The 16,072-nt window shown below is 42.1% G+C and overlaps 1 protein-coding gene across 4 annotated transcripts in view; it reads left to right on the top strand.

Annotated features, from left to right (window-relative positions):
• Positions 1–16,072, top strand: part of ITPRID1 (ITPR interacting domain containing 1) — a 47,217-nt gene that overhangs the window by 17,408 nt on the left and 13,737 nt on the right. For all 4 annotated transcript variants that reach the window (XR_014884017.1, XM_085226638.1, XM_085226637.1 and 1 more), the window contains exons 5-6: positions 189–781; positions 2,946–3,000. Coding sequence is in view for 3 of the 4 variants with exons in the window: in XM_085226638.1 (XP_085082764.1) it covers positions 189–781; positions 2,946–3,000 (648 nt within the window). In the remaining variant the exon portion in view is untranslated. The remainder of the gene's footprint in view (positions 1–188; positions 782–2,945; positions 3,001–16,072) is intronic.

The raw sequence follows: 16,072 nt of genomic DNA, 5'->3' as shown, positions 1-16,072 counted from the left end.
ACACAAAGAACTGTGCAGAGGTGTCTGAATATAGTCTGAACGGAAGCAGACAGAAAAATTCAGCCAATTTTTAATCAGATACTTAGTACGTTTCTTAGCAATGACAAGTTTGAATAATCACTGGTGCCAATTATTTGTTTTGTTTTTGTTTTTATAACCATGTTGCCCTTCGTTATGACAAACTTAAGGACGTTTTCGACAACTGGAAGTACTTGACCACATCACCAGTGCCCTCTCATCTTTGCTGACTGATGTGAACACCCAGCAGACCAAAGCACAGGAAACTGGTGGGAAGGTGACCGGTCATTTGAATGCTGTGAAGAGCAGATCTGTGGTCACACAAGCAAAGAGGAGAAGAATAGGTCAGTTCCTGAGAAGGGCTTCTCAGCAGACAGCACTACTGAACCTGGGCTTGCTGGCACCTGAGGAAGTCAGCATGCCAGGCACAGAAGAACAACCTCACCTTTGTGTGGATATTGCTGAGAGGGGACCAATCCAGACAGGATTTTCTGCGCATGTTACTTTGGGCTGTCTGACCCAGGAGCAAACCTGTAGAGACAAAAGTTCCTCAGCTTATCCCGTATCCCAGTGCCCACCAGCTCTGCCAGGGAAAAACTGTGCTTCATCGCGTTTGGTGACAAAACAGCTCCACCTTTCTTCTCCATGTGAGGTGCCTGCCAAAGGCAGGCCAAGAAAAGAGCCCCATTTGCTTTTGGCCCAGATGCTCAAAAAATTGGCAGGTCTAAACTGCAGGCCTCCAGATTCATTTGAAATGGAAGAGGTGAGGTGGATTTTTGTATATTGCTTGCTGGCACTTTCTCTGTATTTATTGTATAGGTTTGAATTCTCTTTTTCAGGATGGAAGCTAGAGTAAATGACTTCAAACACCATGCTGCAGCATTATGGGGAAAAACAGTGGGATTTACTCTGCTCATTGGGGTTTTGATTATTTTGAATTGTCATTGTGTTGGGAGACTGTCAAGGAAGTTGGCACTGAAGTTACTAAGGTAGGATTAATTCAACCAGTATGATAGTGTAAGATGCCAATATGTTTTATGCAGCGCCAGGTTGCTGGAGTTTTTTTTACAGAAGGAAGTTGCAGGAACACTAATACAGATGGTAAGGGTTATTTTTACAGATCCAATCATTAACCAGTTCGTTGGATTGGTGTTTTTTTTTTATTTCTTTCCTCTGTGCTCATGTTCTGGTGTGCTTTTTCGGAAAGTTTCATCACAAAATTATCCTTGGTTTTATAGCAGTGTTTGAAATATTTTATCACTCTGTAAGCTGAGCATCCTAAAAACAGAATAAATCAGAACAGCAGCTTGTTCTCATATCTGCTGTCAGCAAAGTCCATGGTACTCAGCTATCTATGTGTTTTAGCAACAGTGGGTTGTCAGCAGGGTTCAACATGAAGTAGCAGAGACCAGGATACTTGCCAGTCCCCTAATTACATCTAGATTTGTGTCAACAGCAGTTTTTCTCACCACACTACTGCAGAAAAAGGACTACAGTAGGATTTCCTCCAATCACACAAACCCCACTGAAACTGACAGGAACACTCTTGCCCATCCATCCACCCAGCCATTCTCTCCAGCCATCTTTCATGACTGAGGAAAAGGAAGGAGTCTTACAGTTCTTTTGTAGGAAATGCAGAAAGTAGGAGAAACGGGATAGCTGACAACCCTCTGAAAACACTGGGAACTTGGGAGTGAGAAAGGGAGAGAGGGGAGGAAGGAGCAGAAAATAACTGGAGAAGGTGGCCCAGAAGTTTTTTCCATTTTCAACAACATTGGAACAGATGAAGTTAAGGTAGTGGCATTCTTCTTGAAGAAAGAATGTTTATCTTTTCAAATCTTAACAAAAATATTTTTCCATGAAAGGTTTGGTGCAGCCTTTGTATTGGCAGAGCTGACTCAAGAGTCGGTATTTGGGCCTGACTTTCACCCTCAGTGGGAAAGACAGTGTCTTTCAGAGATCTCTGGCACAGCAAATTTATAGTCCCAAAGCAGCCCGTATGTCTTTGCAAAGCACTCAGCATGCTGGACTTGCAGCTCTGTGACTAGAGGCTTACATAGAAAGGAAGACATTGACAGAGCGGTCAATGCACCTAACAGCAAACTCCTCAGTTTGATGTCCTAAGACAATTATAGGAATGGAGTATGTTCAAATGAGGTGGTGTGTACACTGTTTAACTTCTGGATATTCCCTACCACATCATTACATTAAGGCTGTAAGAGCAGTGTACTGGCTGAAAGGATTAGACCCACCTACATTGTTAGTCTGACAGTGGCCATTAGCATATGTCTGGAAAAGAGAAAAAGAAACAGTTACGTAGAGAGTGACCCTTCTCTTGCTGGCCTTTGACAGGGAGAGATTTAGAGATCTCTGAAGCTGCAGGCTGCATCTAAGATACACCTAGCCTGCATGTGCACACCTTGCTTGCATGCAGTGGGTCCCTCTTTTCTAGTAAGACTTTCCTCAAAGGAAGATTACGCAGTATCATTTTACAGTGTTCCTATTGATACCATGAAAAAGACAAACGGGTTTTCATTCTTATGAGGAAAAAAATATTCTGACCTTACATTCTCTATTTGGCAGGAATTTGGCTCCATATGGCTGTATTTCTTTGGGCTTCTACTAAGTCACAGTTTTTTTTCAGGGATGGTTCTCTAAGGCTGTTCAAACAAGATTGTTAATGTACTTTCAGGTTGGAGTCATTTATCTATTGATAACCTGAGGAACTCTTGGAAGGCTTCACAGACTACTTTATGTCAAGAACAAATATTTTTAAAAAGAACAACCCAAAAATGAACCAGCTGAAATATTTAATGTTTTCACTTTGAAACATCTAGTTTTTTGTTGTTGTTTTTTTTTTCCAGCTCCTTTCCCCCCATCCCCACTAATCATTACTATCAATATGAATTTTTCCTCTTCCTTTCCAGATTCAGAGCTTTGAGGATGAAATTCCATCTGGAAATACTCCTGACACCACCTTAAGTGAGTGTTAAGATACTGACATTTTGCCAGATTTTTTTTAAAGCAGTGTTCCCACGTAGTTTCTTCTAAAGCTTCTCTTAATATGTTTTCCCTCTCTGCTGCCATCACTTCTGGCACTGGATGCGTTATTCTAGACATAACAGTCTAGCATGGCCAATCTAGCCTTGATAAATCACAGGCATGTAAAATGTATTCACCTTGTCAGGGAGACACAGTGAGTGCACCTGAAGAAAGTACCTCACACGCAAAGCCTTGAGAGTCTGGGGCATCCATATGATATTTTAAGCAGAACCTCTCTGCATTTACAGGTGACACAAAAGCTTTGCTCCCACTCAGGGATTCATTTCTCAGTCCAAATGACCCCTTACTTCCCTTAATTCCCAGATCTAGGATCAAACATGAAGTTGGAGGTTGGAGCAGCTCTGCAACCACTCCATATGTAACTCAACCAGGTCTACACAACCATGACATTCTGGTGGCAGCATGGCCTCTGCTCCATCATCAGTCTCCTACACCACATACACTGTCATCATGTGAGCAGACATAGCACTGAATTGTGTCAGAAAATAATTGTTTGAGGAGTGTGTGAAAGGATTAAACACGAAGCTGTTAGACCAGATGTTACACTGCCATTTGAGGCTATCTGAGCTTGGATCCTGGGAAGCATTTGCTGGCAGAGGTGGTGGTACTGGGGAAGGTGGCTGTTCAGTCTCCAGAATATGGAGTGTTTGGCCTTGCTCTCTAGAAAACTTTGCTAAATCGATGCTCAGAGTAGGACTGACAGGCATTTTTTTAAAATTTTTTTTAAAGGGACAGAAATTTTGTGTGAAAGAACTAATAAGTAGTGTGAATGAAGCAGCAAAGGAAAAAAGTGAAAGTTTGATGAGTCCTTGACTTTTGAGGACTAAATTATATCAATTTTGTGGAGCTGGCACAAATAATTAAACCACTCGAGTGCATAAATACGTATCTAAAAAAAAAAAAAATCAGCTATCTATTGGTGCCAATCATTTAATTATGTCATTGATGGGAACAACAGTTGGATGTACAGGAGTGAAGTCATGAGCCTTTTGAAGGTAGTGACCAAAGTCCCACTGACTTCAGTTAAGCCAGTGATTTCATCAGTGTGCGTAGAGTTTTCTTGGTCAGTGCTGGAGCTGAGTAACTGTAATAGAGTACATCATGAATTCTTTGGATCTGGAGGGTTTCTTTTCGTTTTCAAGTTTTGTTTTGGGGGTAGTTCTTTGTGTTTTCTTCTTCTCTGTGTGTGTTTATTTTGTAATAGATGGTGTACCTATGGCAACCAATTCCTCTTGCCACATCTTCTGATAGGGTTGTATTTTTTCAGTCTGTAACTGCTTGTCTCCAATGATATCTGTGGCCTCATGTCATCCTTGAAGCTGTGAGGCTGTGTAATTTGTCACCTGAGTTACACTAAGTCACTTTGATTTTGCTTTCTGATGAATGTCTTGATCTTTACAAACAAAGATGAGCCCCGTACCAGTAGTCTTGCTCGTAGCAGCATCTGTACAAAGAATAGAATTCCCCAGGACTTGTGCAGTCAAAACCACCATTTGGACAAACGTTCAGTGAGAAATGAACAAAAGAGAATGTGGACATACCTTGATGAGAAGAAATTTAAAATGTGATATTGTACTCCAGAAAGTTTTTTTCCTTTCTTTGCCCAGCTATAAAATGTGGCTACACTATTTAATGATAGAGGCATTAGTTAAAGGCATTTGAAGATTATATAAGTATACTGATCATGATGTAAGAAAAAAAAATCAACTGTATACCCTGAATAGTCTTTTAAGACAGGAATGAGCATGTATGAGGGCTGTTCCAGAAATAATGACTCTATTTTACTGTATTGGCACATTACATCCATAGTGGATGCTGCTGGAATGGCAGCAGGGGGTGAAACTTCCAACAAAATCCCATTAGATGTTGTTGCCATGTGACAGGTGGCAGCAGAGGGGCAGTATGGCAGAACGGTGCCTGACATGGAAGTGTGGGTGAAGCAAAGGTGTGTCACTGAACTCCTCCGTGCAGAAAATTGTCACCCACTGACAGTCATCAGTGCTTGATAAACGTTTGTGGGGACCAAACAGTGGATGTGAGCTCAGTGAGGCAGTGGGTGGAGCAGTGGTGACAGTGACCATGGGTAACCCTGGCTGATGCAGATTGTTACAAGCACAGCATGCAGGCTGTTCATGGCTGGAGAAAATGTATAGCTAGTGGTGGGGACTGTATTGAAAAAGAACATTTTGTAGCTGAGAATGTGCTCTATCGAATGGTGTTATTGTGCTCTTTGTATCTGTTACGGCGTCCATGGAAATAAACAGAGGCATTACTTTTGGAGCAACCTGAGCATTTGGTAAAAATTTCATAACAGAGAAAGCAGGAAGTAATTATTTCTCTTTAATTCTGATATGACTCCTATCCAATTAAGTGATCAATTTATAATACAATTGAACTGCACTTAAGATTTCTGCCTTCTCAGCAACACGTTTTAGAGTTTAGAGGAGAGGAATCTCTCCTTTCTTTCTCTGCTGCTTTAGAGTTGTTGATGCTTGGCCTAAATTTAAAGTCTGTTTTATGGGCTTTATTCATGTTCTCTCTCTTTTTCCCACTGCTTCTAAATGACGTGCCCCTCCATACCCATGGGATTCTTGTTGCTACTTTGCTTTGTATCATGGAAGCAGTCAAAACTCAGCTTTTACGAATGCAATGTTGTTAGCAGTGAATAACACTAGCTCTTACAAGGATTCCTATCAGCAGAACTTGTCTCAGACCCATAAGCAGGGACCCTTGAAATAGGAGCTAGTGGGAAATGTGGTCCAGGTTCCATCAGGAGCCTACGCAGGGAAAACCTCAGCTCCCAGGAGAACATGCCTGAAATTAGATTTAGACTGCAAATCGTTTGGGATACAGGCTGCCTGTTTTTCAAGGCTCGTGCAGTGCCTGATAGCATTAAGGACCCACCCTCATTTGTTTGCGGGCTCTGTGAGAAGGGGTATGAGAGCGATGATGAATGTGCTGGAGCCTGGCATAACCCTGCTGAAATGGGATCTTACCTGAGCGGAGAAGCATGAGGTGCCCACCGTGAGAAGAAATAGAGATAGATAGGAACAGACTGCTTTGCCTAGATGGAGCATATTAGAGACGGGTGACTTATGGAAGTGCTTGTCCCTGTGGTATTGTCCCTTGGCTCTGTAGCCTGGCCTCAATTTTAGTCCAATTGCTTAATTTTCTACACTCCCCGTGAAAGCCAATTCCCTGGCTGCTGTGTGTCTTCTTTATATTTCCCCATAATGTAGATTCTGGCTGTTTAACTGCAGTAGGCTTTATGATAAGGCTTTTTTTCCCTCTCTCTTGGCAGAACGCTGAGACTTAATTTTAAAAGACGCTGAAACCCCCAAACATCCCCGAATGACTTACAGGGAAAGCAGAGTGTTTTCTAGCTCTGTTTTAAAAAATATTACAATCTTTTTTATTAGGCAATTTTATCATTGTTATAAATAAGTAATTGTACTGGGGAGAAGGGATAATCCTTATTTAATTAAATTCATCTATACTCCCAGGTTGGCAGCAACCAGACATATGTGAGACTAATACCCACAGCCTGCCTGTATGCATGTGCAATTAAAAATTCACTCTACAGTAGCACTGGCAGTTTAGTGTTGCTTTTGGCATTTACAAATTCTTTTATTTTGTGACTTTTTTTTTACCATACACATATGCTGGAGCAGATGTTGCTTATTTGTTGTTTATTCAAATCTGTAGGCTCTGGCAGCTAACTCCATTGTTCTGTAATGAAGCTTTATTCACTGTCCTGTATTAGGACCCAGCAAATGCATGACAGGCAGAGTTAGCTCTCAGCAGGAACTACAGTTATTGTCCTTACTTATTGGCTGTTTATATTCTAAAGCTCACAGTTCAGAAAGCTGGCTGGGCAGGGTAAGGGGCTGGGGGTGCTGTGTGCAGAGGAAAATTACTTGACTCCACTCACTGTATCTTTGCCCTGATGAGGTGCAGGCTTGCATGTAAACTCATCTGTTGCAGGGATTTCATATTCAGCACTTGAAAAATAGAGCTGTTCTCCCCCCCTGCCCCCTCTTCTGCCTCGTTCCACCCCTACCCCTGCTGCTCCTTCCTTTTTCAATTAGCCTTTGTAAAGCACTGGGTTTAACTAAAGGATGTTTCAGCGTTGTTCATCCCCTTAACTCAGCACGTGCCTGAAAATTCATTAGCAGCCACATCTATTAGGGAGTCGGTGTTACTTGGGTGCACCTTGTAGACTCCCTTTCTCGCTTCTTCTTTGCTTCCCTCTACCTCAGCGTGGCAGAGACGTACCTGAGGAGCAGGAATTCCTGCATGGCGCTGACCCGGGCATCGAGTGCCAGCAGAAAGGAATTAGCCTGCTGGAAAAGCCCGTGGTAACCCAGGAGGCAATCAATCAGGAAAGTAACCACCTCCATCTGGCTCCCTGTGACATGGTAGCTCGCTACCGAAGCACTTGTGATTCATCTTGTCCCAACGAGTGGTGCCAGGGATCCCGTACACCCATTTTTTGCAGCAGCTGGGAACGTTCTAGCTTCCTTGCATGCTGAGCTAAAGCGTTAGCTCCTGTGACTTATCAAGTGGCAATTCTTTCAATTATCACACCTTCACTCCTCCCACTCACAGACTTCTCTTATGGTTTGGCACCATGGGAATATTCACAGAATGCAATTGGCATTTCTTTTAATTGACTGAGTGCCAAGAATGTGAATCCTCTTTGTTATCTATTATCCATTGTAATGTCTGCCTGTGACTGAAGTAGCAGCCTCTTCAAAAGGGCAGGAGGAAAAGGCACATATATTTCCTATGCTTCTGAAAGTATAGGATTTTCCTAGGTGCCTTTATTTTCAGTGTAAGGAAGATTTATTTAGTGTTTCTTATTTACTGTGCTACCTGCATCGCAGTGCTTTTCTTTGCTTACAACATGGTGATTTTTAGTTTTAAAAACAGAATAAATAAAAGGGAAATACAAAGACACAGCCGAAGAGGACACTTGCTAAAGTGGCAATCAAAATCTGGAACTTAAAAATGTCCTATAATTACTCTTCTGTTGGTACTGCCTGATATTTATGTTAAGCTTTGCAATTGGTTAATGATCACATACGGTCTCCCTTCAGAAAACACGATGAGTAATAGATCCTTAATAAACATCTATATGTTCATGAGGCAGTTCATTTGAGTTAGCATTGTGCAGATAAAAAAAAGGATCCAGGAAGACACTAAAAAGAACACTCATGGAGTTCCACATCCTCTGCAAAAAAAAGACAAGTTTTGCTATGTTATTACTCTTGGATGCTTTTCTTTTTGATCTCATTGCTTGGTAGGATGTGACCCTTTGCACAGCACTGCCATTTCTCATACAGAGCAAATAGCACATCTTTCTTGGGGTGTGGGGAGAAGCCCCACTTTGCAAAGCAACAGTTTTATTTTCTGCAGGTGACCTGGTACAGAGAAGTCAACTGCTATCTTAAGCTGTTTTGTTTTGCTTCCATTTGTTTTATGATGCTGCAGACTACATCTTCCCCATCTTCTGCCCACAAGCCATTTGAAGGCCTTTTCATTCTTCCCACTTCTCTACATAAGGCACCTATAAGTGAGACTGAGAGGAAGCTGTGACATTTTCATGCATTTTGTAGCCTGAAGAAGCCTTGAGGAAAGTTCCGTGGTCCCAGAAATAAGCAAAAACTGCTAGAAAGCAGAGACTAGAAAAAAACAACACTGAAAAGCAAAGTTGTGAAATGATGGAGACCCAGGAGGTGGTGATGCCACAGTCACCAGGGCAGAAAATAGGCAGCAAATAGAGGAAATCTGGCACACTTCTGAGATGGTCTCTGAGAGGCTGAGCCACCTGCCAGTGGTGTCAAGAGGCTCTGGCTGCAGTCGTCAGGTAGAGACAGCCATCTCAGGGCCTGCGGGGCTTGTTTGATTTTCAGTGAGTACATTCCTAAAAGTCATTGCACATTGGTAACATTTTGCTGCACGTATGTGTCATATTTTAGGTCCTGCAGACTGATTCATCCTAGTGGGAAAGGATATGCATACACTGCTTGCTTAAGGCAGATGGCCCAATGAAAGTTATAAAAACCTGTTGCTGTTTAAATTTTAGGTGGGGGGAAATACAAAATACCTTAGGTATTCAAGAGGACAACCACACAGTTTGAGTGGTCAGTTTAAATTAAAAACCGTAGCCTTTTAAATAAGAAAACTTCTGAAATGAGATCTAGCTGTGCAAAAGTTGTATTGAGGTCTTGAAATGAGGCCTTTTCTAATATTTTTTCCTCTGCCTTTCCTACCTACACCCTCAACAGAGCACAGCAGGACCAGAGCCTTGCCCAACCCTCCATGATGCTGTGCTGATGGCACCGGTTGAAGACTGGCCATTTGAACCTTAAACCTTGTTCCAAAATTTATCCAACTTCACATCCTACTTCAGGGCAGATTTGTGAGAACATAGATGCCTTCTTCTGATGCTCCCATATCGCTTTGCCATGGCTGTTAAGGGAGAGGGCTGGTTCCTGCCATTGTCAGTGACCCCTTTGAGAAGGGGGCTTTGCTGTTTATCCTGGTCATATTTTATACTCTAGAGAACTCAGATTTCTTTCCAGATGAAAACTGTGGTTCTTATTCCATGGATCTTCTACGTACTTGTTATCTGCTTACCCATACTGAGAATTTCTCCTTGGAAAATATCACTGACTAAAAGAGGCAGTCTCACGAAGCTTGACATTCCTAGGCCTCCTGAACACAGTTCAGTGGATATCACCATGGAAATAGAGCTGCTATAACTGATCTCTACAAAGCAACACCAAAAGCCAGACACGTATTCTGACCTCCTGATTGCTTTGTCTGCTGCTGACCAGGCAGAATTTGCAGAACCCTTGCAAGACCAAAGAGGCTTTCCTCTCATCTTTCTCAAAGATCTCCATAAGTTCTGCCAGAAGCCGTTCTTCCTTTTGCGAAGCGCTTTCGGTTGCATGGAGCCCTACGAGGCTCACTGCAATCACTTATTTTTTATTCATTATCTTTGTGCAGCTGCTACTGGGAGAAGTTGTGATGTAACATGATCTACAGTGTAGGCTGATGACATTCAGCTCTACCTCTCATTTTCATCAGAAGCAGACACAACCATCGCCCGTCTCTCCCGACATTTGGCAGCGGCATGAATCTGAATTAATGACAGTTGGCTGAAGCTCAGCTGAAATAAGATGGAAGTGATACTGACTCTCAAGGAAAAGTAGGAGGAGGACCTGGCAAAGTTGGAAGCTGTTTCATCAGCTGAAGGAAGATAAAAGACCATTGTCAAAGTGACTGCAATTTCAGGTTTTGACTAGATTCATCACTACGCCTAACCTCCCAGTCTGCAGAAACATCATCTTTCACAGATAACTGCCTACAGTGTTCTCTCTCTTCCCGTCAAATTCAGCTCTTAGATTACTCATTTATAGGTTGTTTTTTTTTTTTTTTTCCATTTCTAGGGCAGTGTGTTCTTGTGTAGGACAAGCAGGAAGCGATCAGAAGCTGTGAGTGGAAGGCAAGGCAGACGCCTTGCTCCAAGCACGGCAGCTTGCAGGGATGTGTCTGCTGCTCTCAGTGACAACGTGTGAGATTCACGGTGCCATGCTGTATTACCAGACCTGATGGGACCTTCGCCCCCATCTACTTTAAATACTTTTAAGGGGGTTTCCATGGACCAGATTGTCTGGGAATGTTCTTAGGAAAGGCAAAGTTGGAGGTTTCAGAACCCCTGCCACCAAAGTACACACACATCAGTTCTGACCTCCTCTGGAGAGGCAGAGGATGCTTCACTAATTCAAGGAAGGAAGGAATATCCTTTTCAGCGATGCAGAAGGTAGGGAACGCACTACTTCCCTTGCCTGTGTTCATCTACAGTTTAGATAGGAAGGAAGGGAAATGAACATTAAAAAAAAAAAGTTTATTTTTCTTTAATGAGCAGCTTAGTAGAATATTATAATCTAATTCAGTTCTTCTACAAAGCTTCTTTCTACAGAACCTGTAACACGAGAGAGAATGGAAAAGAGAGCCAGCCAACCCACCCACCAGCCCCAGGCACTTCACAATGGAGTATATTCATACCTGCTGTCACAGTGCTGACTGTAGGGCACAGCAGATGTACTGAAGCTAGTTTTAAATCAGTAAATATGTCCACTGGCATTAAAGCCTGCTAGTATGCAGGTTGGATATCAAGGGTTGTCTAGCCACAGCATCAGGGAGCCAAGTTTGCCCTCTCACCCAACTTCTCCAGCATGTTTTGCAGCCTGGGCAGAGCTCCAGGCTGCTGTGCTCTGCCTGCTGGCTGTGCTATGCCACGAGCCTGATAGACACAACCACCTATATACTGAATCTTAAGACAAAAACTTGGCTGAACCTGGTGCAAAACTGCTTTTTCTTCAGGTGTTTTGGGGGAGAGGGATTGAAAATGAATGCACTAATGGTAGATGCAGTGTTGCTGTGTAGCTATTTATGCCATGGCAGTTTGTGCCTTTAATGCTTCCTGACCTCATTCCCTCAGGTTCTCGTGGTTGATATTTGGAGAACATATAGGCCAACATCCTCCCAGGGCAGCTGGGGACCCTGGGCGAGGAGCTGGAGCCTGCACAGGAGGATGTGAAGCACCATGTGTGCACTCGGTCACAAGGTGCGATCCCCCGGGGCTGTGCACATGCCTCCTGCTAATGACAGCCCTGATGTACAGACCCAATGGTTAACAGCAAAAAGAACTGAAGGCTGCACGTGGAGATGAAGCTTTCACTTGCCAAGTGAGCCCTCTGCTTTCCATCTCCCCAGACCAAGTCCAAGCACCTTGGGCGTAGCATCATGCATTCTTATCCCACGTGAGTTCCCTGCAGACAATGGGGGCCATAGGACTTTCCCCTATACCTAAATGTATCAGTATTTCCCAAAATAATGGGGAGAAGAATACTGCAGATGGGTTGAGAAATGAGATAACAGGGTTTTGACAAGTATAAGTCAATTCCTTAAAGGAGCCAGATTCTGTTGACCCTGTAGGCTCTACTGGACATAGACCCATCATTTGTGCTATCTGTGCAACACTTATGGTTATGGCATGGCATAGGTAATAACATCCAGGGCTCTTTTTATATTTTCACTTTGTCATACTGTCTTGGATCTTTGGCATGGAAACCCCCTTCAATTCATAGGGAGCAAGGGATAGACACATTTCTCAGCTTTGTTTGGTTTTGAATAGAAATAGATGCTTTTGCTGCATCTAATGCATTTTGGGGTGTATTATTTTCTTTCATATAATATGATTATTCTAATAAGATCATTTGTCTAGTTACTGGTATAATGTTATTGAAAAACAAAATCTGCAAAAAGAAGTCGCTAAAAGCTCTGGTTTTTTGTTGGCCTTTGGAAACAGAATTTGTGGTTTATGTGCTGCTGCCATCTGGTGATTATTCTCCTGAATCAGATCTTTCTTAACTCAGTTCACTTGCTCATCCGTTCCGCAGTGTGGAAGTGAATCAGTGTTATACAAGTTGTACAGGAGTACTGAAAAAGAGACTAAGAATAGACCTTTTCTTCCTCATTTCAGTAGCACTCAGTAAAATGCTTATTTTCATAGTCAGCAGTCAATAATCAGTGCAGTTGTCTATGAAGGAGGTACTTCCAAGAGTAGGGAAAGACAGCATGGTTTTATTGCGTACACGAGAACTGGTATGAATAGCAACATAAATTTAACTCAAATGCTGAAAAATGTACAAAATAATTTCTTCTTGTGCAACAAGGTCCAGTGAGCCTCAGAAAATCTGCTTTGCTGGAAAACGTTACCAAAAAGACTTCTTTGTGCCTTTTGAGAAATTCATATTTCAGTGGAGTTTTATCAGACCTTAGCGGCCATATAATGGAGCATAATACTTAAAATCAGTGGTGCCTCTCCTCTCTGGGTAACAGGAGAGGGGTTTAAGCTACTGCAGTTCTCTCACAGCAAGACCAGATCACCTGTAACTGTGCCTTGCAGCTGACATTTCCTCTAGCACAGAGTCAGCTCTTTCTACAGTGTCCTTTTCTGAGATGCAAAAGGGCAGTGCAGTGCAGTGCAGGAGGGGTATTGTGTCTAAATGGGAAGGATACTACTAGTTACCCAAGACAACCTCATTTCTATTTTGGAAGCACATTCATGTATTTTCAAAAATGCATTTTTGAAACTGTTTTTTTTTTTTTTTTGTTTTGTTTTTTTTTTTTTTTTCCTTAAGTGTGTTGCAAAGTTTTGGAGAATCAGAACTATCCTATCTCTCTCCCTTGCTCTCACTAGAGCTGTAGTGCTGAGCAGCTTTGTTGAACAGCTTCAGTATTTGATGTCTGTGTTTGAGAAGCAAAACGCAGGATGGCTAGGATGTAAGAAAACGTCCAGTCAGTTCTAGCACTTCTGTGGACACAGTGTAACCTTCATTCAACCTATTTCTTACTGCACTGGTTCTTCCATTCAAGCTGTTGTTGATTTCAACTATTGCTGAATCCAAGTGTTTTTCAAGCCCCAATCAGTGAGGTATTTATGTGTGCACTAAACTTTGGGCATGGGAACATTAGAACATTACACATAGTCTTAAGCCTGAATCTAGTTTTCTTGCTGAATTTAGCATGAGTATTTAAGCTGTAATGATGCCAGTGCCTTGAGAGTTCTGTGAGAGATTTCAAAGTGCCTCTGCTTATACAGCTTAGTGAAAAAGTCTGACTAAGCCCTTCAGACTTCTTTTTCCTTTACAAAATACCTGACTACCCTGTAGCTCTTCTGTGTTCTTTAGTCTCACGTACAAATAGCTCTAGAAATGCTTAACCACATAAAGGTCCAGCAATATTTACATGACTACAAGAATTTGAACAGCATGGCTAGGCTGCAGTTGGCCATCCTGCTTTTTCCTATGACAGGAAGAGAAGCCCAAATTTTAATACGTGAATTTAAAATTCAAATGAGCATAAATGCTCTTTCATTCAAAGTTATTGTGCCTGTAATTCCCTAAGTAATCAAATGAGGTAGAAGACAAACACAGGAGGGCACCGACCAACATCAATTTGATTCAGTAGACATGCAAAAAATATGGATTATTTGCAGTCAGTGCAGAAGTTCTCATGGCATCTTTTCATGTTGTGAGTATTCTCCTGGATGGAAACTAAAAAGAGGTTGTGTTGTTTGTAGCCAAGTCCACAGAAAACCAGCTGCAGAGTATTCAGAGGAACCCAGAACTGCACTTCAGCACTTATTTTTTACTAATTAGGGAATATTCTTTCATTAGTGGTAAACCTAGGAGCCCAGGAGCTTCAGAAAGTTCCTGTACTGAAAGCTGCTGAAAATGGAAGCCACTGTATCCGCATGCAAATAAGGAGAGAGAGAGAGTCTCTTAATGAATTTGGATTGATCAAGTAAAGGGCTGGAAAGCTGTGGGACCTTTGGGATCTGGAAGGGTATATACTTTCTTATGTGATACAAAATGAGGCAGAAACCTGATTAGTAAATTCCTCTAACCTATTTTTATTTAAAATTCAGGCAGAATAGAAATGGGATGCAGGAGCTGAACTATCCCAGTTCAATTAGCACAAAAAGGCAAAGAGCCAAGGTTTTCCTCACCAAGGTCTTTAGGGGCAATTCTCAGGTTTCCGCTTTCCAGCATAGCCAGATGTATTCTCCTCACAAGGCCCAGAGTTGTAATTTTTAGCTGATAGTTGAATACTGGTCTGCGTCTCTACTTCTTCTCCAAACATACTTTATCTTTCCTTTGTGTGATTCGCTGCATGTATTTGCAGAATCTCTATAGATTTGGGTGTCTCCACACGCTAGGAGAACTGCGTGGAGATCCATGAATAATGAATATTTTGGTTCAGTGGATGAGCCAAATGATTGGGGAAAAATGTGATTTGGGTAGACTAGAAATGAAAACATGTTTTGCTTAACGTTCAGGTAATTTAACCCATTTTTTTTCTCCCTTCAGTTAAAAAATGACGGATTTGTTTCAGAAAAACAAAACAAAACAAACAAAAAAACACATTTGAATGTGAAAGGAACATTTATGTACATTTTGCTGACCCTTCCCTCTGTCTTTTTGGCCAACTTGTATCCTTCCTAAAAGATGCTCTTCCAGTTGCTGGAAGTTCATTTAAAAAGAAAGAATTGCTGCTGTGAAATGGTGCTGACAGTGCTCTAGATTCTAGCAACAACATACAATCTGGACGTGTTCAGAAGAACTGGCAGTGAGAAGAATTGGTCCTGGGAGATCTAGACCTAGTGGAAATTCAAGCTATGGCTATCCTCACCATGCGCTACAGCCTGCCAAGAAAACTGTACTGTTACCATTGGCAAACTAGAAGTGTTTACAAAGAGGGAAACTCCATTCCTCTACAGGATGGCATTAGGCATGCTCTGAATTTCAGTCTCACTCCCTGTTTGGGTCACTGGGTGGAAATGAAGTGAGAGGTTGGCCAAGCCTTCACCCAAAGTTTCCCCAGTATACAAATGCTGTCTTCCATTATGCAAACATTCCTTGAATCTGGTATACAGACATTAAACCAAGCTGTGTTTGAATAGATCGTAACTGAGCTGCCTCGATTTGTAAAGGACATTGACTTTGATCCAGTTCTGACCCAGCCCACAGTACTGCTCTGCATTTCTCCTAGGAGTGTGTTGTTCAGCTTGAAGTCCTCGCAGGAGCACTCTGACGATTTCTTCAAAGCTTTTCACCTCACCTTACATTGGAGGACCACATTTTTTCTTATTAAGTCTTGGTTTTAATTCAGTCTTCCATGGAAATCACAGAAATTTTGTCTGGCTATCAATAAAGTGTTTCGTCTCATCTATTAAAAACTCCTTATGTTAATCTGAGTAGCTCTGATATAGCCTAGCACGTTGGGTAGGCTCTCACAAGTCAGTGTGGGATGCAGTGATTAAATTAGGCATCTGAATGTACTTGGAATAGATCCGCAGCACAGACCCTCAGAGACCTCACTTTACATGGAAAAAATGGAGAATTTAAGTATT

This window comes from Meleagris gallopavo, chromosome 6 (genome assembly GCF_905368555.1).
Source record: "Meleagris gallopavo chromosome 6, MGAL_WU_HG_1.1, whole genome shotgun sequence".
NCBI classification, from domain to species: Eukaryota; Metazoa; Chordata; class Aves; order Galliformes; family Phasianidae; genus Meleagris; species Meleagris gallopavo.
Note: the sequence above shows the minus strand (reverse complement) of the source record. Positions and strands in the feature narration are given on the sequence as shown.